This window comes from Chiloscyllium punctatum, chromosome 36, assembly GCF_047496795.1.
Source record: "Chiloscyllium punctatum isolate Juve2018m chromosome 36, sChiPun1.3, whole genome shotgun sequence".
Classification (NCBI taxonomy): Eukaryota; Metazoa; Chordata; class Chondrichthyes; order Orectolobiformes; family Hemiscylliidae; genus Chiloscyllium; species Chiloscyllium punctatum.
Window position 1 is genome coordinate 40,815,003 of NC_092774.1, and position 22,216 is coordinate 40,837,218.

At 44.6% G+C, this 22,216-nt stretch overlaps 1 protein-coding gene across 1 annotated transcript; it reads right to left on the reverse strand.

The window, feature by feature from the left end:
- Positions 1-1,102: 1,102 nt before the first annotated feature.
- LOC140460969 (uncharacterized) lies at positions 1,103-15,448 on the reverse strand. Its single transcript, XM_072555722.1, has 2 exons — positions 15,349-15,448; positions 1,103-9,544 (listed from the first exon to the last, which is right to left on the reverse strand). Exon 2 carries the CDS (start codon positions 9,231-9,233, stop codon positions 8,292-8,294), a length of 942 nt encoding a protein of 313 aa, XP_072411823.1. The 5' UTR covers positions 9,234-9,544; positions 15,349-15,448; the 3' UTR covers positions 1,103-8,291.
- Positions 15,449-22,216: the final 6,768 nt, after the last annotated feature.

Below are 22,216 nucleotides of genomic sequence, written 5' to 3' on the forward strand. Positions count from 1 at the left end.
GATGGGGAAGGCAGGTGGTGAGGATGACATTAGATATCTGGAGAGGGATGTTGACAGGTTAAGCAAATGAGCGAAAGCTTGGCATACGGGGAAATGAGGTTATGCAGTTTGTCAGGAGGTGAAGAACTGAATATTAAATGGAGAAAGCTGCAGAATAGAGGGATTTCGAAGTTCGCATCCACGAATCACTTCATCCAGGTTCAATGAGTAATAGGGAAGGCAAATTGGAGGTTGGCCTTTTCAGTCGAGTATAAAAGTAGGGGGGTTATAGTGAACCTATGTCAGCCACCAGTCAGTCCACAACTGAATACTGTGAACAGTTTAGTGCCCTTTACCGAAGGAAAGATATCTTGGCATTGGAGGCAGTCCAGAGAAGGTTGACCGTGATGATATCAGGTATGGAAAGAATGTCTTATGAGGAGAAGTGAATAGGTTGGGTCTGTGCTTATTAGAACTTAGAATTACAGGTAACCTTATTGTCACGTACAAGATTCTGAGGACACTTGACAAGCTAGATGTGGAAAAGTGCATGAGTTGAGGACCAGAGGGGAAAACCTCCAAATAAGGGATTGCATGTTTAGGACAGATAGGAATTTCTCCTGAAGGCAGTCAATCTGTGGAACTTGTTAGTACAGAGGGCTGTTGAGCCTGGGTGCATTCAAGGCTGAGATAGTTTTTTTTTAAATCAGTAAGCAAATTGAGGATTATGGGACAATGGCAGGAAAGTGGAGTTGATGTTTACCAGAATAATCGTGATCTGAGTAAATGGCAGAGTTGACTCAATGGGCTGAATTGAATAGTAAATGATAAAGGGGAAAAGGATACAATGGCAATTACGGGCCATTCAGTGTTGGGAAACCTAGAGATTGGAGGAAGTTGGTGGCATTTTGGCCTTGTTACTGGATTTAATATCTGGAGTTTCAAATTGATGCTGCTATGGCCCCGATACTACATGCCCGCCTCGATATTCAGGATGCAATCCTTGTCATCCTGAAGCCATACCACTGTGAGGAGTCTCAGATCATAATTATTCTCTTCAACCTGTGCATCAGATTCATTCACTTTTGTTACGATGCAGCACACATTTAGATACTGACCTTTTAGTTTTATTTTTTGTGATCTTTAGAAATTTAGCTTTGATTACTGTTACATTTATTCTCTTTGTCCCTTTCTATCATTCTCTGACGTTCAGTTTCCACATCACTACATTGTTCACCTTGATTTGGATTGGCCATGCTAAATTTCCCATTGTGTCCAAGAATGTGCAGGGTAGGTCAGTTAGCCATGGGAAGTGCAGGGTTATAGTTTCACAGAAATAGAAGGACTAAGATATGCTCCTCCTACCTGCATTATCTCGACCTTTAATTCCCCTATCCTGCAAAAACCACCCAACTGTGTCTTAAATATACTTAATGATGCTGACTGTACTGCTTCCTTGGGCAGAGAATTCCATCGATTCATTACTGTTCGGGAAAAGCAGTTCCTCCACATCTCTGTCCTAAATCTCCCCTTAATCTTGAGGCTTAGTCTCAGCCACCAGCAGAAATAACCTGATAGGGTGAATAGGGGTGGGTCTGTGTGACATGTTCTTCAGAGTGGTCAGTGTGGACTTGAAGAGCTGAATGGCCTGCTTTCACACTGTAGGGATTCTATGATTTACCGCACTTGTGCTTGCCCCGGATCACAACTGCCAGAACCTTCTGTAGATTGAAAGACAAATCCCACCCTGTCCTCTAGTATGTGTTATCTATAACTGCTTGATCGTTTCTAGTGAATACAGCCCACACCTCCTGCTGCCAGTAACCTTTACAATGCTGATGAAACAATGCAATACCTGCAGTGCTGAAAATGGTAAGGCTTCTAACGACATCAGTTACTGATTTACCGCTTCTTCTGATGCACAGCATTGGAAATACAATGTTGGACGCTCAAAGAAATGAGAAGTTTAAAACAAAAACCCATTAAACACTTCACTAGGCTCCCCACTCAGCACACATAACCTACCACCGTTAACATTAAAGCACTTCAATCCCACAGTGCAATAAATTCCCACTTTCCATCAAAATCACAGATGTACTCACTCACCCAGTTTTGTCTCACAAATGAAAGATTTCATTGCAACTTCTACTCCCAGTAAGGGCAAAACATCTTTGAAAGCTGCTCTGCAAGTCCAGTCTTAAAAATTATACTTCTGCTTTCACTGAAGATGATTAGAGTCATACAGCGTGGAAACAGACCCTTCGGTCCAACTCGTCTATGCCAACCAGATTTTCTAAATTAATCTAATCCCATTTGCCAGCACTTGGCAAATGGGACTAGATTATCCCTCTAAACCCTTCCCATTTATGAAACCATCCAGATGCCTTTAAAATGATGTAATTGCACCAGCCTCCACTATTTCCTCTGGCAGCTCATTCCATACACGCACCATTCTCTGTGTTAAAATGTTGCCCTTCAGGTCTCTTTTTAAATCTTTCTGCTTTCACCATAAACTATACCCTCTTGTTTTGGACTCCACTACATTGGTGGAAAAGATCTTGTCTATTTACCCTACTATGCAACTTCTCTTAGGTCACCCCTCAGCCTCCGATGGCCCAGGGAAAATATCACCAACCTATTCAGCCTCTCCCTATAGCTCAAATCCTCCAACTCTGGCAAAGGCCTTGTAAATCTTTTCCAAACACTTTCAAGTTTCACAACCCCTTTCCTATAGCAGGGAGACCAGAACTGAATGCAGTATTCCAAAAGTGGCCTAACGAATGTCCTGTACAGCAAACTCCTATACTCAGTGCTCTGACCAATAAAGGAGAGCATACCAAATGCCTTCTTCACTATCCTGTCTACCTGCAACTCCACTTTCAAGGTCACTCTAGGGTCTCTTTGTTCAGGAACACTATCAAGGACCTTACCATTAAGTGTAAGCATCCCATCCTGATTTGCCTTTCCAAAATGTAACACCTCATATTTATTTAAATTATATTCCATCTGCCACTACCTGGTTCATCAGCCCATCCAATCAATTCTAATTTATATTGAACTTTCTTTCCTCTCTCATTCCCAAAAAGCTGAAAATCCCCACCTCTCACATTCTCCCTCCATTCTCACTTTGTTGAACCTAATCCCTGCTGTACTACATCCTGCAGGGTCTGGGTTTGTGCTGATTAACAGGCCCACACTCAGGAGGGATCAAATTGAAACATACAGAATACTGAATGACCTGGACAGAAAGGATGTTAAGAAGATGTTTCCATTGAATGGATAGACTCGAACTTGAAGGCTTAGCCTTAGAGTAAAGAGAAGACCTTCTGGAACGGAAATCAGGAGAAACGTCTTCAGCCAGAGAGTGGTAAATCTGTGGAATTCACTGCTTCAGAAGGCTGTGGAGGCCGGTTCACTGAGTATATTTAAGACTGAAATAGATAGGTTCTTGAGTATCAAGGGGATCAATGGTTATGGAAAGAAACCAGGAGAATGGGGTTGAGAAACTTATCAGCCATGATTGAATGGAGGAGATCTGATGGGCTGAAGGCCTAATTTCTGCTACTATGTCTTATGCGTCTCTTGCTTTACTGGACACAGTGTGAGAATTGGGAGCAGGAATAGGCCATTTGGTCTTTCAAGACTGCACCAACATTGAACAGAGCACAACTGGATATGAATCTGCCTCCATCTAGGTGGACTGAAAGGTCTGTTTCTGTGGTGTATGATTGTAACAGTTCTATACTGGTTTTAAACCATTTTCTTGCCTTTCCCCATAACCATCCACTTCTTTCTTGTTCAAAAATCAGATGAACTCAGCATGGAATATATTTAATGACCCCCAAATACAGGAAGAGATTCCCACTTCTGAACTCAATTCCTCTTGCTATAACATCCCACTTGCCTTGCTCATTGCTGCATCTGTCTGACAACTGGCATTGACTGCTGTAGGACACTGAGGACCCTTTGTACATCCACACATCATTCCTGACGAAGGGCTCGTGCCCGAAATGTCACTCTCCTGCTCCTCAGATGCTGCCTGACCTGCTGTGTTTTTCCAGCGCCACACTTTTTGACTTTGATCTCTAGCATCTGCAGTCCTCACTATCTTTACATCCCAGTATATTCCCATTTAAACCATGCGATTTCTTTCTGCCTTTATTTTCCACAGCAAGGACTATAACTTCACATTGTGGTACTGCATTTGCCACGTGTTTGCCAACCGAAGCACAGTCCTGGACCAAATTTTCCAGAGTCTGTCCCCTCCCTGGATTCACTCCATTTCCCTTCTGTTACTGACAACTGACATTGACTGGTGTAGAAGGACGCTGAGGACCCTTTGTACATCCGCACATCATTCCTGAGGAAGGGCTCGTGCCCGAAACGTCACTCTCCTGCTCCTCCGAACCCCAGAATGAAAAAAAGAGGGTAAGAAAAGAGAGTGCCGTACTCATAGATGTAGGACAGAGGAAAGAAGTTTCAGTCTGGGGTGAAACTCAATCTTCATTCAGAGAAAGGAACAGCAGCAACTTCATAAACTAATGATCAAATTTCCACATTTCAGACAACGGTGGGGAGTCTCTGATTGTCAAGAGGACCAAGCCTCCAGGGCTCCCCATTGGTCCAATCAAAGTTGCGTGCCGTTTCCTCGAACACCAAGGTGTATATGCAGATTTTTGTTGACACCGAGGAACATGCGCAATAGACTCTCTGTGGTTGACGGTGTTGATGACAGATTTGGGATCCAAATGACCTCAGGAGAAAAAAGGCTGGAGTGACATTTTTTTTCCTTTTGCATTTTGTCTGGATACTCAACTTTTGTTGATCTTTTTCCCGTGTAGAGGACTCTCATACCGGAGGGCATAGGTTTCAGGTGAGAGAGGAAAGATTTAAAAGGGTCCTAACGATTTAGAAAAAGAATGTGAAAGTTAATTCCCCTCAAAAATTGCACTCTTTTATGGCCTGAACAAAATATATTGTTCACAGACTATTAATCACTGAGTAGGATGGATGTTGTGAAACTTGGAAGGCTTCAGAAACGATTTGTAAGGATGTTGCGTGGGTTGGAAGGTTTGAGCTTCAAGAATAGGCTGACCATAATTCAGTTACATTTAGTTTAGTGATGGAAAGGGAGAGGTACATGCCACAGGGCAAGAGTTATCGATGGAGAAGGGCAATTATAATGCCACTAGGCAAGACTTAGGGGGCATGGAATGGAATAGCAAAATGTAGGGGATGGGGACAATCGAACTGTGGAGCTGGTTTAAGGAACAAATATTGCGTGTCTTTGATAGGTATGTCCCTATAGAGTGGTGGACAGTGTGGAAGAATGTTGCAGGTTGCAGGAGGACTTGGATAAACTGCAGAATTGGGCTGAGAGGTGGTAAATGGAGTTCAATGCAGATAAATGTGAGGTGATTCACTTTGGGAGGGATCAAACAGGAAGGCAGAATTCCAGATCAATGGAAAGATTCTTGGTACTGTGGATGTGCAGAGGGATCTTTGTGTCCACATTCATAGATTCCTGAAAGTTACCACCTAGGTTGATAGTGCTGTTAAGAAGGCATACGGTGTGTGAGGTTTTATTGATACAGCGATTGAGTTCTGGAGCCGTGATGTCATGCTGCAACTATACAAAATGCTAGTGCAGCCTCACTTGGAATACTGTGTATAGTTCTGGTCACTCCATTACAGGAAAGACGTGGAAGCATCGGAAAAGGTGCAGAGGAGATATACCAGATTTTGTCTGGTCTGGAGCGAGGTCTTATGCAAAAAGGCTGAGAGACTTGGGTCTTCTCATTGGAGAGAAGGCGGCTAAGAGGGGATTTAATAGAGACATACAACATGATCAGAGGATTAGATAGGGTGAACAGTGAGAGTCTTTTTCCTAGGATGATGATGTTGGCTTGTACGAGGAGGCGTACCTGTAAATTCAGGGGTGATAGATTTAAGACAGATGTCAGAGGAAGATTCTTTACGCAGAGTGATAAGGGCCTGGAATGCCCTGCCTGTCAATTGTAGTTAACTCAGCCACATGAGGGACATTTAAACATTCCTTGGATAAGCACATGGATGATGATAGGATAGTGTAGGGGGATGGGCTTAGATTAGTTCATAGGTCGGCGCAACATCGAGGGCCGAAGGGCCTTTTCTGCGCTGTATTGTTCTATTGTTCTATGCATGACTTAGGATGTGTGGATTGGAAAAGTAGATTCCAAGGCAAGAGCGTAGTTGATATGTGGAACTTGTTCAAGGAGCAACTATTGAGTGTCCTTGATAAGTACGTACCTATCAGGCAGGGAGGAAAGGGTCGTGTGAGGGAGCCGTGGTTTAATAAGGAATTGGAATCCCTTGTTAAATGGAAGAGGGCGGCCTTTGTAAAGATGAGGCGTGAAGGTTCAATAGGGGCGATTGAGAGTTATAAGGTAGCCCGGAAGGACCTGAAGAGAGAGCTAAGAGCAGTAAGGAGGGGACATGAAAGGTCCTTATTTGGTAGGATTAGGGAAAACCCTAAGGCTTTCTATAGGTATGTTAGGAATAAAAGAATGACTAGGGTAGGAATAGGTCCAATCAAGGATAGTAATGGGAAGTTGCATGTGGAGGCTGAAGAGATTGGGGAGGCACTGAATGAATACTTTTCGTCAGTATTCACTCAGGAACAGGACATTGTTGTCGATATGAATACTGAGGCACGAATAAGTAGAATGGATGGCTTTGAGATATGTAGAGAAGAGGTGTTGGAAATTCTGGCAAGGGTGAAAATAGATAAGTCCCCTGGGCCTGATGGCATTTATCCTAGGATTCTCTGGGAAGCAAGGGAGGAGATTGCAGAGACATTGACCTTGATTTTTGTGTCCTCTTTGTCTGCAGGAGTAGTGCCAGAGGACTGGAGGCTAGCAAACGTGGTTCCCTTGTTCAAGAAGGGGAGTAGGGATAATCCTAGTAACTATAGGCCAGTGAGTCTCACTTCTGTTGTGGGCAAAGTCTTAGAGAGAATTGTAAGGGATAGGATTTATGCACATCTGGATAAGAATAATGTGATCAAGGATAGTCAGCATGGTTTTGTGAAGGGCAGGTCGTGCCTCATAAACCTTATTGAATTCTTTGAGAAGGTGACTAAGGAGGTAGATGAGGGGAAAGCGGTAGATGTGGTATATATGGATTTTAGTAAGGCGTTTGATAAGGTCCCCTATGGTAGGCTACTGCAGAAAATACAGAGATATGACATTGAGGGTGAGTTGGAGGTTTGGATTAGGAATTGGCTGGCTGGAAGAAGACAGAGGGTAGTAGTTGATGGCAAAGGTTCATCTTGGAGTGCCGTCACTAGCGGTGTTCCGCAAGGATCTGTTTTGGGACCATTGCTGTTTGTCATTTTTATAAATGACCTGGAGGAAGGGTTAGAAGGTTGGGTGAGCAAGTTTGCGGATGATACGAAAGTCGGAGGAGTTGTAGACAGTGAGGAAGGATGTGGCAGGTTACAGCGGGATATAGAGAAGCTGCAGAGCTGGGCAGAAAGGTGGCAAATGGAGTTCAATGTAGCTAAGTGTGAGGTGATTCATTTTGGTAAGAGTAACAAAAAGATGGGGTACTGGGCTAATGGTCGGATACTTGGTAGTGTGGAAGAGCAGAGGGATCTTGGTGTCCATGTACACAGATCTCTAAAAGTTGCCACCCAGGTAAATAGTGCAGTGAAGAAGGCATATGGCGTATTGGCTTTTATTGGTAGAGGAATTGAGTTCCGGAGTCCTGAGGTCATGCTGCAGTTGTATAAGACTCTGGTGCGGCCGCATCTGGAATATTGTGTGCAGTTTTGGTCGCCATACTATAGGAAGGATGTGGAGGCACTGGAACGGGTGCAGAGGAAGTTTACCAGGATGTTGCCTGGTATGGTAGGAAGATCCTATGAGGAAAGGCTGAGGCACTTGGGGTTGTTTTCATTGGAGAAAAGAAGGTTTAGGGGTGACTTGATAGAGGTGTACAAGATGATTAGGGGGATAGATAGGGTTGACAGTGAGAACCTTTTTCCACGTATGGAGTCAGCTATTACAAGGGGGCATAGCTTTAAATTAAGGGGGGGTAGATATAGGACTGATGTTAGGGGTAGGTTCTTCACTCAGCGAGTCGTAAGTTCATGGAATGCCCTGCCAGTAGCAGTGGTGGACTCTCCCTCTTTATGGGTATTTAAGCGGGTATTGGATAGGTATATGGAGGATAGTGGGTTAGTGTAGGTTAGGTGGGCTTTGATCGGCGCAACATCGAGGGCCGAAGGGCCTGTACTGCGCTGTATTCTTCTATGTTCTATGTTCTATATTCTACTGCCCCTGCGATGGCACGTGAACTCGCTGGTGCCTCTGCAGGTGGGAGGAGCGGGTGAATCCCTTCCCACACTGAGAGCAGGTGAACAGCCTCTCCCTGGTGTGAACCAGCTGGTGGGTCCGCAGGCCAGAAGAATCAATGAATCCCTTCCCGCACATGGAGCAGGTGAATGGCCTCTCTCCGGTGTGAACACGCTGGTGGGTCAGCAGGATGGAAGACTTGATGAATCCCTTCCCGCACTGAGAGCAGGTGAACGGCCTCTCCCCTGTGTGTACCCGCTGGTGGGTCAACAGGGTGGAAGAATTGATGAATCCCTTCCCACACTGTGAGCAGGTGAATGGCCTCTCCCCGGTGTGGACCCGCTGGTGGGTCAGGAGTGCAGCTGACTGAACAAACCCCTTCCCACACATTGAGCAGGTGAACAGCTTCTCTCCCGTGTGGAGGCGCTGGTGCGTCTGCAGGTTTCCCATCTGACTGAATCCCTGCCCACACACTGAGCAGATGAATGGCTTCTCCCCAGTGTGGACCCGCTGGTGGATCAGGAGAGTAGATGACTGAGTGAATCCCTTCCCGCACACGGAGCAGGTGAACAGCCTCTCCCCGGTGTGTACCCGCTGATGGATCAACAGTCCAGATGACTGAGCAAACCCCTTCCCACACACAGGGCACATGAATGGCTTCTCTCCCGCGTGGACCCGCTGGTGCGTCTGCAGGTTGCCCATCCGACTGAATCCCTTCCCGCACATGGAGCAGGTGAATGGCCTCTCCCCAGTGTGAACACGCTGGTGTCTCACGAGGTGGGATGCTTCAGTGAATCTCTGCCCACACAGAGAGCAGGTGAACGGCCTCTCGCCAGTGTGAATGCGTCTGTGGTTTTCCAGTGCCGATGGGGAAGGGAATCCTTTCCCACAGTCTCCACATTTCCACGGTTTTCCCATGGGGGAGGCTTTACTTTGTTGCCCAGGGTTTGAAATTACAAACAGAACGGGTACACAGTCTCTCCCCTCCGTGAGGAGTGAGATTTTGATTCCCCAAGCTGAGGAAATGGTGTGAAGCACTTTTCACAGTCAGCGCACTGAATCTCCCTCACTCAGTTGTCTCAGTATTCTTCCTGCCACACCAGTGTCCTCTAAAAACCCCTCAGCAGACAAAAGCAAACATTTCTTCTTGATTCGAATCCCAATGAATCAAGTGGCTCTGTCAGAAGTCGATGTATCAATTGCTTTCAAATTTCTTTCCACGTGACGTCCTGTGAAAAAAAAATTACAAAATAAGTGATCACGGTCAGTACTGTTAAATGAACACAACATGGGTGGCAATTCCTGTAGATTGCTAGATGCCTGCTGATCACATATTATCCAGGACACAGAAACCTGAAAACCCTCATGCAGCCAGATAGGCTTAAGTGTGTATGGAGGAAAACTTCATTTAGTGACAATAACATGGAATAAACTGCCTACAAAGGTGCTGGAAATGGAGCTGAATCAAGGACATGATAATGAAATATCAAGACTGTTTAAGAAAGCCAGTAAAGTTGCTGAATGACTTTCTGCTATCCTAACAAATTTTAAAAATGACAAGAAATAAAGGACGTAACTCCATTACTACATTAGAAGGTGAAGAATAATTTTATATCAATGTGCCAATCCCTCAAATGCTGCTCAGTTCCATGAGAAACTACCCTTTCAATTGCGAACGTAGAGTCATGGAAACAGACTTTTTGGTCCACCTTGTCCATGCCAACCAGATATTCCAACCCAGTCTGGTCCCACTTACCAGCACCCGGCCCAAAATGCGTTTTAAATGTTGCAATTGTACTAGCCTCCACCACTTCCTCTAGCAGCTCATTCCAAACATGTTCCACCCTCTGCGTAAAAAAGGTGCCCCTTAGGTCTCTTTTATATCTTGCCCCTCTCTCCTTAAACCTATGCCCTCTAGTTCTGGACTCCCCCACCCCAGGGAAAAGACTTTGTCCATTTATCCTATCCATGCCACTCATGATTTGATAAACCTCTATAGGGTCACCCCTTAGCCTCCAATGCTCCAGGGAAAACAGCCCCAGCCTATTCAACCTCTCCTTATAGCTCAAATCCTCCAACCCTGGCAACATCCTTGTAAATCTTTTCTACCCCTTTCATGTTCCACAACATCTTTCCGATAGGAAGACCAGAATCGCACGCAGCATTCCAACAGTGGCTGCAACATGACCTTGCACATCCTGTACTCAATACTCTGACTAATAAAGGAAAGCATACTAAACGCCTTCTTCACTATCCGATCTACCTGCAACCTGAGTAAAACAAAAATTTCACCTCACTGTGCTCCTAAGTGGTCTGCCATTACTTTTAAATTCTGGTCCCTGGTTCTAAAATCCCAAAACAGGAAACCTCTTATCTGAACCCACCCTGTGAACTCCTTTAAATATTTTGTGGGTTTCATTGAGACCAAAGACTGTCTGAGGACAGCCCTGCCAGCCTGAGAACAAGTCTGGTGAACTTTCATCACATTTCTCTGTATGAACCAAGACTGCACATGGTATTCAGGTGCAGTGCAACCAAGCTACAATACAATTGATGCAAGACTCCATTACCTCTCCACTCAAATCCTCTTGTGGTAAATACCAAAATACCATTAGCCTTTCTAATAGATTGATGTACCTGCATATTAACCCTCCGTGCCTATCAACAAGGAAACCTTTGATGCCTTTGTATACCTACACTTTTCAGCCTCTTCCAAAGTGGATAATCCCACATCTGCCACATTATAGTCCATGTTTTCAATTGATTTCATTGCTCACCATCACAAGTGTGATCCAGTGCCATTATTGACTAAGCTGACTAACTCAGTGTCAGGGAGCAAAGTAGCAAGAGGGCAAACCCACATGACTTTGCTCTCATAAGTCTACCTGTCACAGAGGCACCCATCCATGTCTGAGATGAGTCGGATAGATTTCAAATAGATGCATCAACTCAAAACAAGGTATCATGATGACTTGATGAGCATCAGCAGCAATACTGGACTTAATTATCATCTAAGATAAAGCTGCTGATTTGATTGTCACCCCATCCACCATCTTCAACATCCACTCTCTCTGCCATGGACGCTCATTTATAGGAACATGTATTACCCTACAAGATTCAAAGCAGAAATTCACCATGGCACCTCAGCGAAAACCTTCCAAACCCACGAACACTTCCACCTGGAAGGACAAGGGCAGCAGGTGCATAGGAATACCATCACATGCAAGTTCCCCTCCAATCCCCATACCATTCTGACTTAGAAATTTAGCACTGGGTCAAATTCTGTAACTCCCTCAATAATGGCATCGTGGGTCTACAGATAACACGGAAATACCAATACTGTGTTGCGGTCCTTCGAGACAGTCAAAATGCATTCTTGAAGGTAGTTTGAGTTTGCATATGCCTATAGTCAGGACTGTCCAGCAAGACTTCAACAGTCCTGATAGTAACCATAAAATAGAGAGGGGACCCAGCTTGGAAAAATGTTGGTATTGACTGGAAGAAGTCAGCTTGGAGTCTTAACGTGTGGAGGCCAAGGAGGAGCTTACAAAAGCTGTCTGAAAGTATGATTTGCAGGAGGCTCTGATGGAGCCTACAGGCACACACAATCAAAATGGAGAAGGAAACAGTTTCAGAACTCAGTTAGATACAACTGCTTAGGATACAACAGCCACTCAGGAGTGAGGAGGAAGAAAGAGTTCATGATTGGAGGCCTGACCCGGACAGAGGAAGAAAGAGGGTCATGACTTTTTTGTTAAAATATTCATTCAAGGGACAAGTGTGTCACTGGCTGGACCATTTATTATCCATCCCTACCTGCCCAGAGGTCATTCGTGGTCTGGAGTCACATGTAGGCCAGACCAGGTAAGAATGGCAGATTTCCTTCCCAAAAAGACATTAGCGAACCAGACAGGGTTTTTTGAGCAAAGAATCCTTTTCTAGGGTGCAAACTGTACACATGCCAAACTGAAGGAATACACAAGGAAAATATCTTTGAGAGGGACAAGAGAGCATCTGAGCACCTTTCGATAGTCTGCTCCCTCCCTGAATTCACTCTAGTTGCTACAAGTGAAAAGTGCTTTCACCCCCCCACTTCCCCTTCTCTCTCCCTCCCAGGGTGAGGAATGGAAAGGGAGACACAATGCTTTGCTCCCAGATGTTGGCCAGGGGGAGGGAATTTCATTAAACTGACAGGACTATTGTGTATTGTGACACAATAGCCCTTATGAAGGTTTATAAACTCACAAGGGGCATTGATAGGATAAATAAGCAAGGTGTTTTCTCCAGGATGGGGATGTTCACACCCCTAACCTATGCCCCTGGTTGATTTAAAAGGGATCTAAAGGGCAACCTTTTCACACAGACAGTGAGCTGCCAGAGGAAGCGACCAAGAAAATACATTTAAAAAGGCACCTGGATGGGTATGCGAATATGAAGGGTTTGGAGAGAGATGGGCTAAATGATGACAAATGGAAGTAGACTTCCCAAAAGACATCTTGTCAGCATGGAATGTGTTGGATTGAAAACTCTATTTCCATCCTGTCTATCTCTTTGTCTACTTGATAACATATGCGTTATTTCCATTGATGTAAATAGAGTCATAGAGATGTACAGCATGTAAACAGACCCTTCGGTCCAACCCGTCCAGATATCCCAACCCAATTTAGTCCCACCTGCCAACATGCAGCCCATATCCCTCCAAACCCTTCCTATTCACACACCCATCCAAATGCCCCTTAAATGTTGCAATTGTACCAGCCTCCACCACTTCCTCTGGCAGCTCATTCCATACACGTACCACTGTGTGTGAAAAAGTTGCCCCCTAGGTCTGTTTTATATCTTTCCCCTCTCACCCTAAACCTATGCCCTCTAGTTCTGGACTCCCCAACCCCAGGGAAAAGACTTTGTCTATTTATCCTATCCATGCCCCTCAATTTTGTAAACCTCTATAAGATTAGATTACTTAGTGTGGAAACAGGCAGTTCGGCCCAACAAGTCCACACCGCCCCGCCGAAGCGCAACCCACCCATACCCCTACATCTACCCCTTACCTAACACTACGGGCAATTTAGCATGGCCAATTCACTTGACCTGCACATCTTTGGACTGTGGGAGGAAACCGGAGCACCCGGAGGAAACCCATGCAGACACGGGGAGAACGTGCAAACTCCACACAGTCAGTCGCCTGAGGCGGGAATTGAACCCGGGTCTCTGGCGCTGTGAGGCAGCAGTGCTAACCACTGTGCCACCGTGCCGCCCACAAAGGTCACCCCTCAGCCTCTGACCCCAGGGAAAACAGCCCAGCCCTGTTCAGCTCTCCCGATAGCTCAAATCCTCCAACCCTGGCAACATCCTTATAAATCTTTTCTGAACCCTGTCAGGTTTCACAACATCTTTGTGATAGGAAGGAGACCAGAATTGCATGCAATATTCCAACAGTGGCCTCACCAATGTACAGCCGCAACATGACCTCCCAACACCTATACTCAATACTCTCACCAATAAAAGAAAGCATACCAAATGCCTTCTTCACTATCCTATCTACCTGCGACTCCACTTTTAACGAGCTATGAACCTACACTCCAAGGTCTCTTTGTTCAGCAACACACCCGAGGACCTTACCATTCAGTGTATAAGTCCTACTAAGATTTGCGTTCCCAAAATGCAGCACCTCGCATTTATCTGAATTAAACTCCATCTGCCACTTCTCAGCCTATTGGCCCTCTGGTCAAGATCCTGTTGTAATCTGAGGTAACCCTTTTTGCTGTCCACTACACCTCCAATTTTGGTGTCATCTGCAAACTTACTAACTGTACCTCTTATGCTCGCATCCAAATCATTTATGTAAATAACAAAAAGTTGAGGACCCAGCACCAATCCTTGTGGCACTCCACTGGTCAAAGGCCTCTAAGTCTGAAAAACAACCCTCTGTCTTCTACCTTTGAGCCAGGTCTGTATCCAAATGGCTAGTTCTCCCTGTATTCCATGCGATCTAACCTTAGATCCTCCAATGGGGAACCTTATCAAACGCCTTACTGAAGTCCATATAGATCACATCTACCGCTCTGCCCTCATCAATCCTCTTTGTTACTTCCTCAAAAAACTCAATCAAGTTTGTGAGACATGATTTCCCACGCACAAAGCAATGTTGACTATCCTGAATCAGTCCTTGCCTTTCCAAATACATGTACATCCTGTCCCTCATGATTCCCTCCAACAACTTACCTGCCATCGACGTCAGGCTCACTGGTCTATAGTTCCCTGGTTTGTCCTTACAACCCTTCTTAAACACGTTTGCCAACCTCCAGTCTTCCTGCACCTCACCTGTGACTATTGATGATATAAATACCTCAGCAAGAGGCACAGCCATCACTTCTCTCGCTTCCCACAGAGTTCTCGGGTACACCTGATCAGGTCCTGGGGATTTATCCACCTTTACCCGTTTCGAGCTGGGCACTAATCGTTAGATGTAAGAGAGAGAGAATTCCTCAAGTCGGCCACTATAATAATCCTGGGAGACTCCTATTTCTGGTTTACTTCCTAATGAAGAGACATTAAGTACGAGCAACTATTTATTTCTAATTTTATTTCATTCTTCTTATTTTATTCCCTGCTATGATGACACTTTGTGTCTGAATGGTTGACAGGCTGGGAGATTGTGGGTTAGGCCTTGAGTTAGGTTTTATTGTCTCGGAATGTGTAAAAAGGGGGTCAAAGTTTAGTAGAAATCCAGTAGAGCTGAGAACAGACCGACATCTTACTCTGTGGGAAAAGGGAGATTGGAGGACAGAGAAATCAGGACCTGAACTCCGAGCTGACACTGGACTATCGTGTGATCAATGCTTTCATGAGCAGTGCCAACCCTCTGTCTTTACCGGAGCTTCCCATTTGACTACCCCCTCGATATTCAGGATCCAATCCTAGTAAGGATTGGATCCCTGTAAGGAGTCTCAGATCATAATTATTCTCTTCAATGTGTGCAGTCAATTCATTCTCTTTTGCTACAATGCAGCATATTGAGTGCTATACTCACAGATGTTGGACAGAGGAAAGATATTGCAATCTGGACTGAAGCTCAATCTTCATTGAGAGAGAGAGGAGGAGGAGCAGCAGCTTCAGACGCTCGTCGCCCAACTTCCGCATTCGGACAAAGGGTGATTCTGATTGGCAGCAGTACCAGCTTCTTCCGGTCCGTCCAGGGCTCCCCATTGGTTCATGAGAAGAAGGTCGGAGTCGTATCAGCGGACAACTTCGAGCATGCTCAGGTTGTTTTGCTGACACCAGCGCACATGCGCTGTGTTCACTGACACCGAGAAGCATGCGCAGTATGCTCTGTGGAGGCGCTCATGGACCTGACAGATTCTCAGTGGCCAAATGCTAGCAGGAGGAAAAAAAAGGCTGGAATCAGACTTCTATTTTTTTCCATTTGTATTTTGTCTGGCTGCTCAACTTTGTATGTCTTTTCTCCAGGGTAGAAAATCCAGGGTCAAAACTAGAGGGTGGGGAAAGACTTAAAAGGAACCGAAGTGGTAACTTTTGCATGTCGAGGGTGGGTGCGTGTGTGGAATAACCGGTCAGAGGAAGTGGTGGAGGCTGGTACAATGACAACATTTAAAAGGCATCTGGATGGTACATGAATAGAAACGGCCGAGAGAGATATGGATCAAACGCTGCCAAATAGATCACTTGGTTAATTTAGGATATCTGGTCGACACGGACCTAAGGGTTTGTTTCAGTGCCCTCCAACTCTTTCTCCATAGTCGGAGTCAATTTCACAAGACTACAAATAGGCAATCCACCCATTAAAGCCTGTCCTCAAATGTGGCCTGACCGTGCATATTTGAATGCAGATTTCAGAAAGATGTCTGCAGCTTTTTTAAAAAATTGAACATGATTTCAGACTTTAATAATGTTTCTGAATAGATCATTTGAGGTATTCTCAATTTCTTGAGTACCCCCATCTCCCAGGGAGAGTCATCACCATCCATTTTCTCTCTCTCTCTCAGAAGGACTTGATACAGCTGCAACCTCCCTTTCCAGCTTCTCCAGTCCTGAGCACATCGGTTCCCAAGTCTTCACATCAGATACACAGTGATGCCAATCTGGCCTCCTGCTACCAACTGCACAGAATGGAGACAGTAATGGTAACTGCTTAATCATTTCTAGTGGCTAAGCAGAGACTGATAGCCAAGTTCGGTCCCCATGAAAATGGCCTCAACCAGGACTTTGGGTTCATGTCACACTACAGGTGACCCCAATAGACTATCCACACTCACACTAAGCACACATACTCTCTTATATTCTCACAGTCACGCAGACCCTCTCTCTCAGACACACGCATAGATACACCTCCCCCCACACTTCCCCATGCAAACACCCTCTTTATATTTATATTATATCTTATATTTCATCACATACACACTACCAAGGATGCACATTCTCTCTGCTGTACGCTAACATACATAAGTGTGTAGGATGAAGTAGCATTTACAGAATTACTTTTGCTGACATTTTATTTTGTTCAAAAAGTGCACAATCTGTAGCAGTTAATGCAGGCAGTCAGTCAATGTAATATTTTACAAATTCATACTTTGGAAATAAAACCAGTCTGACTCAAGGTTGGGATACACACAATGCATTGTCTGAGCTGACATGACTTTTTTGAAAATATATAAAACCTTAGGTTACATCAAGAATGTGACTTAAAAGAAGTTCTGGGTTTTACATATTAATGAACCAAAACCTGCAACCCATTCTAAAAATTGAAAGGCCTAACAGCAATCAAGGTTTGTTCAATATACACTTTCAGCTGCATGAAACTATGGTCTTGTGACATAAATTCTATGTGTTATGATCCTGGTCCACAGCTACCCAATGAAGGAGCAGCGCTCCGAAAGCTCGTGCTTCCGAATAAACCTGCAGAACGATAACCTAGTGTTATGTGATTTTTAGCTTTGTCCACCTCAGTCCAACACCAGCTTCTCCACATCATTTCTAGGGAATACAGCTCGCACGTGCCAGTAAACTTTACAATGCCCATAAAACGATGCAGTTACAACATAACACTGATACCTATAAGCTAAACCAACTAGGTTCTAATAACCCAGGAGTAGGATATCAGCTCTTCAAGAACCTCTCAGGCTACTCTGCTGTACTGTCACAAAGTGGCTTCCTTTATACAAAAAGTTTACAAAAACACCATGTTCTTAGTTAGATAGATAACCGTGAACGACAATAATTCGTAAGGAAGAGAAATTAATTGACAGGTCTGTGTGCACTTGATTGATCACTCCTACAGGCCCTGAGCCATTCATCAGGTGGGAAAAACAAATCCAGCCGAGTAAGGAGTCTGCTTGGTGAGATAAGTTCCCATCATAAAGAGGTACCAGACTGAGCTAATTGAAGAGTTCATAAGGTAACTGGGTCTGTAGATCGTGAAGGAACATAAATGGCCTTTGCAGTGATCAGTACTTCTTGTCAGATGTGGGAGTTTAAAGAGAGTTTAAGGATTACTGCGGATTATATCTGCCATAAATGCTGTTGGATGTGAATCTTATCAAATCGAATGGATCAGTTGGAGAGACAGTTAGAAGCAATGAGGAATTTGCAACAGCAACAATATGTGATGGGTGGCAGTTATAGGAAGGGGGGAAAGTCTCAGATACAGTCACATAGATGGGTTAACTCCAGGAAGAGTAAGAGAGGTAGGCCCTTAGGGCAGGAGTCTTTTGTGGATACACCCATTTCAAACAGGTATGCTGTTTTGGAAAATGTAGGGGGTGATGGATTTTCAGGGGAACGTAGTACGAACAGCCAAGTTTCTGGTATTGAGACTGGCTCTAATGCAACGAGGGGTACGTCAGCTTCTAAGAGATCAATTGTATTAGGGGATTCTGTAGTCCAAGGTACAGACAGACATTTCTGTGGCCAGCAGTGAAAAAGCAGAATGGTGTGTTGTTTCCCTGGTGCCAGGATCAAGGATGTCTCAGAGAGGGTGCAGAATGTTCTCACAGGGGAGAGGGGCCAGCAACAGGTCATTGTCCACACATTGGAACCAACGATATAGGAAGGGAAAAGGTTGAGATTCTGAAGTGAGATTACAGAGAGTTAGGCAGAAATTTAAAAAGGAGGTCCTCCAGGGTAGTAATATCTGGATTACTCCCAGTGCTACGAGCTAGTGAGGGCAGGAATAGGAGGATAGAGCAGATGAAGGCATGGCTGAGGAGCTGGTGTATGGGAGAAGGATTCATATTTTTGGATCATTGGAATCTCTTTTGGGGTAGAAGTGACCTGTACAAGAAGGACGGATTGCACCTAAATTGGAAGGGGACACTAATATACTGGCAGGGTAATTTGCTAGAACTGCTTGGGAGGATTTAAACTAGTAAGGTGGGGGGAGGGGTGGGGTGGGGGGCGGGGGAGGGGAGGGGTTGGCGTTGGGACCCAGGGAGATAGTGAGGAAAGAGATCAATTTGAGACTGGTACAGTTGAGAACAGAAGCAAGTCAAACAGTCAGGGCAGACAGGGACAAGGTAGGACTAATAAATTAAACTGCATTTATTTCAATGCAAGGGGCCTAACAGGGAAGGCAGATGAACTCAGGGCATGGTTAGGAACATGGGACTGGGATATCATAGCAATTACGGAAACATGGCTCAGGGATGTGCAGGACTGGCAGCTTAATGTTCCAGGATACAAATGCTACAGGAAGGATAGAAAGGGAGGCGATAGAGATGGGGGAGTGGCATTTTTGATAAGGGATAGCATTACAGCTGTGCAGAGGGAGGATATTCCTAGAAATACATCCAGGGAAGTTACTTGGGTGGAACTGAGAAATAAGACAGGGATGCTCACATTATTGGGATTGTATTATGGACCCCCTCCCCCCCCAATAGTCAGAGGGAAATTGAGAAACAAACTTGTAAGGAGATCTCAGTTATCTGTAAGAATAATAGGGTAGTTATGGTAGGGGATTTTAACTTTCCAAACATCGATTGGGACTGCCATAGTGTTAAAGGTTTAGATGGAGAGGAATTTGTCAAGCGTGTACAAGACAATTTTCTGATTCAGTCTGTGGATGTACCTACTAGAGAAGATGGAAAACTTGACCTACTCTTGGGAAATAAGGCAGGGCAGGTGACTGAGGGGTCAGTGGGGGGAGCATTTTGGGGCCAGCGACCATAATTCTATTCGTTTTAAAATAGTGATGGAAAAGGATAGACCAGATCTAAAAGTTGAAGTTCGAAATTGGAGAAAGGCCAATTTTGACGGTATTAGGCAAGAACTTTCTAAAGCTGATTGGAGGCAGATGTTCGCAGGTAAAGGGACGGCTGGAAAATGGGAAGCCTTCAGAAATGAGATAACAAGAATCCAGAGAAAGTATATTCCTGTCAGGGTGAAAGAAAAGGCTGGAAATGCTGGATGACTAAAGAAATTGAGGGTTTGGTTAAGAAAAAGAAGGAAGCATATGTCAGGTATAGACAGGATAGATCGAGTGAATCCTTAGAAGAGTGTAAAGGAAGTAGGAGTATACTTAAGAGGGAAATCAGGAGGGCAAAAAGGGGACATGAGGTAGCTTTGGAAAATAGAATTAAGGAGAATCCAAAGGGTTTTTACAAATATGTTAAGGACAAAAGGGTAACGAGGGAGAGAATAGGACCCATCAAAGATCAGCAAGGCAGCCTTTGTGTGGAGACACAGAAAATGGGGGAGATACTAAATGAATATTTTGCATCAGCATTTACTGTGGAAAAGAATATGGAAGATTTAGACTGTAGGGAAATAGATGGTGACATCTTGCAAAGATTACAGAGGAGGAAGTGCTGGATGTCTTGAAACGGGTAAAGGTGGATAAATCCCCAGGACCTGATCAGGTGTATCTAAAGACTCTGTGGGAAGCTAGAGAAGTGATTGCTGCACTTCTTGCTGAAGTATTTGTATCATCGATAGTCACAGGTGAGGTAGTGGAAGACTAGAGGTTGGCAAATGTGGTGCCACTGTTTAAGAAGGGCAGTAAAGACAAGCCAGAGAACTATAGACCGGTGAGCCTGACCTCGGTGGTGGGCAAGTTGTTGGAGGGAATCCTGAGGGACAGGACGTACATGTATTTGGAAAGGCGAGGACTGATTCAGGATAGTCAACATGCCTTTGTGCACGGGAAATCATGTCTCACAACTTTGATTGAGTTTTTTGAAGATGTAACAAAGAAGATTAATGAGGGCAGAGCAGTAGATGTGATCTATATGGACTTCAGTAAGACGTTCGACAAGGTTCCCCATGGGAGACTGATTAGATCTCATGGAATACAGGGAGCACTAGCCATTTGGATACTGACCTAGCTCAATGGTAGAAGACAGAGGGTGGTGGTGGAGGGTTGTTTTTCAGACTGGAGGTCTGTGACCAGTGGAGTACCACAAGGATCGGTGCTGGGTCCTCTACTTTTTGTCAATTACATAAATGATTTGGATGTGAGCCTAAGAGGTACAGTTAGTAAGTTTGCAGATGATACCAAAATTGGAGATGTAGTGGACAGCAAAGAGGGTTACCTCAGATTACAAGAGAATCTGGACCAGATGGGTCAATGGGCTGAGAAGTCGCAGATGGAGTTTAATTCCGATAAATGCGAGGTGCTGCATTTTGGTAAAGCAAGGAGGACTTATACACTTAATGGTAAGGTCCTAGGGAGCGTTGCTGAACAAAAAGACCTTGGAGTACAGATTCATAGCTTCTTGAAGGTGGTGTCGCAGGTAGATAGGATAGTGAAGGCGGCGTTTGGTATGCTTTCCTTTATTGGTCAGAGTATTGAGTACAGGAGTTGGGAGGTCATGTTGCCGCTGTATAGGACATTGGTGAGGCCACTGTTGGAATATTTTGTGCAATTCTGGTCTCATTCCTATTGAAAAGATGTGAAACTTGAAAGGGTTCAGAAAAGATTTACAAGGATGTTGCCAAGGTTGGAGGATTTGAGCTATAGGGAGAGGCTGAACACACTGGGGCTATTTTCCCTGGAGCGTCGGAGGCTGAGGGGTGACCTTATAGAAGTTTACAAAATTATAAGGGGCATGGATAGGGTAAATAGGCAAAGTCTTTTCCCTGCGGTAGGGGAGTCCAGAACGAGAGGGCATAGGTTTAGGGTGAGAGGGGAAAGATATAAAAGAGACCTAAGGGGCAACTTTTTCACGCAGAGGGTGGTACGTGTATGGAATGAGCTGCCAGAGGAAGTGGTGGATGCTGGAACAATTGCAACATTTAAGAGGCATTTGGATCGGTATATGAATAGGAAGGGTTTGGAGGGATATGGGCCGGGTGCTGGCAGGTGGGACGAGATTGGGTTGGCATGGACAGGTTGGACCGAAGGGTCTGTTTCCATGCTGTACATCTCTATGACTCTCTGTAACCTTGCACAGCTGACATGTCAGATACAATTATAGAGTCATAGAGATCTACAGCATGGAAACAGAAAATGGCTTCTTGCAAGGAGGGCAAACTTTTGACCATAAAATGGCTTTCTGACAGATTTTGTCAGAATCTCTTCAATGTTAGGTTAACAATTATTCTAAGCTCAGAGCAGACTCCTGCCTTTTATCTGAATCTTTCTGTACCTGAGGCTGAGGTGTTACCTTAAGGTTGCATTTAAATTGAATCAATGGACTTGAATTAAACATGCTTTCTTTTCAGGGTTGTGATTCAAATTCAAATAAGATGTACAATCTGATTAATTAACATTAACAGTGGGGCAGTCTGTAAGGTCTGCAAGAACAGCAAGTTAGTTAAAGCTTCATCAATATTACTTTTTACAGAGTTTACAGAGTTTGCATTTCATAACCAGTAATGGCTACTCAATCATCATAAAGTCTCAAAAACGCAATTAAGTTTAATCCATAACAAGTAAGCACAAAAAG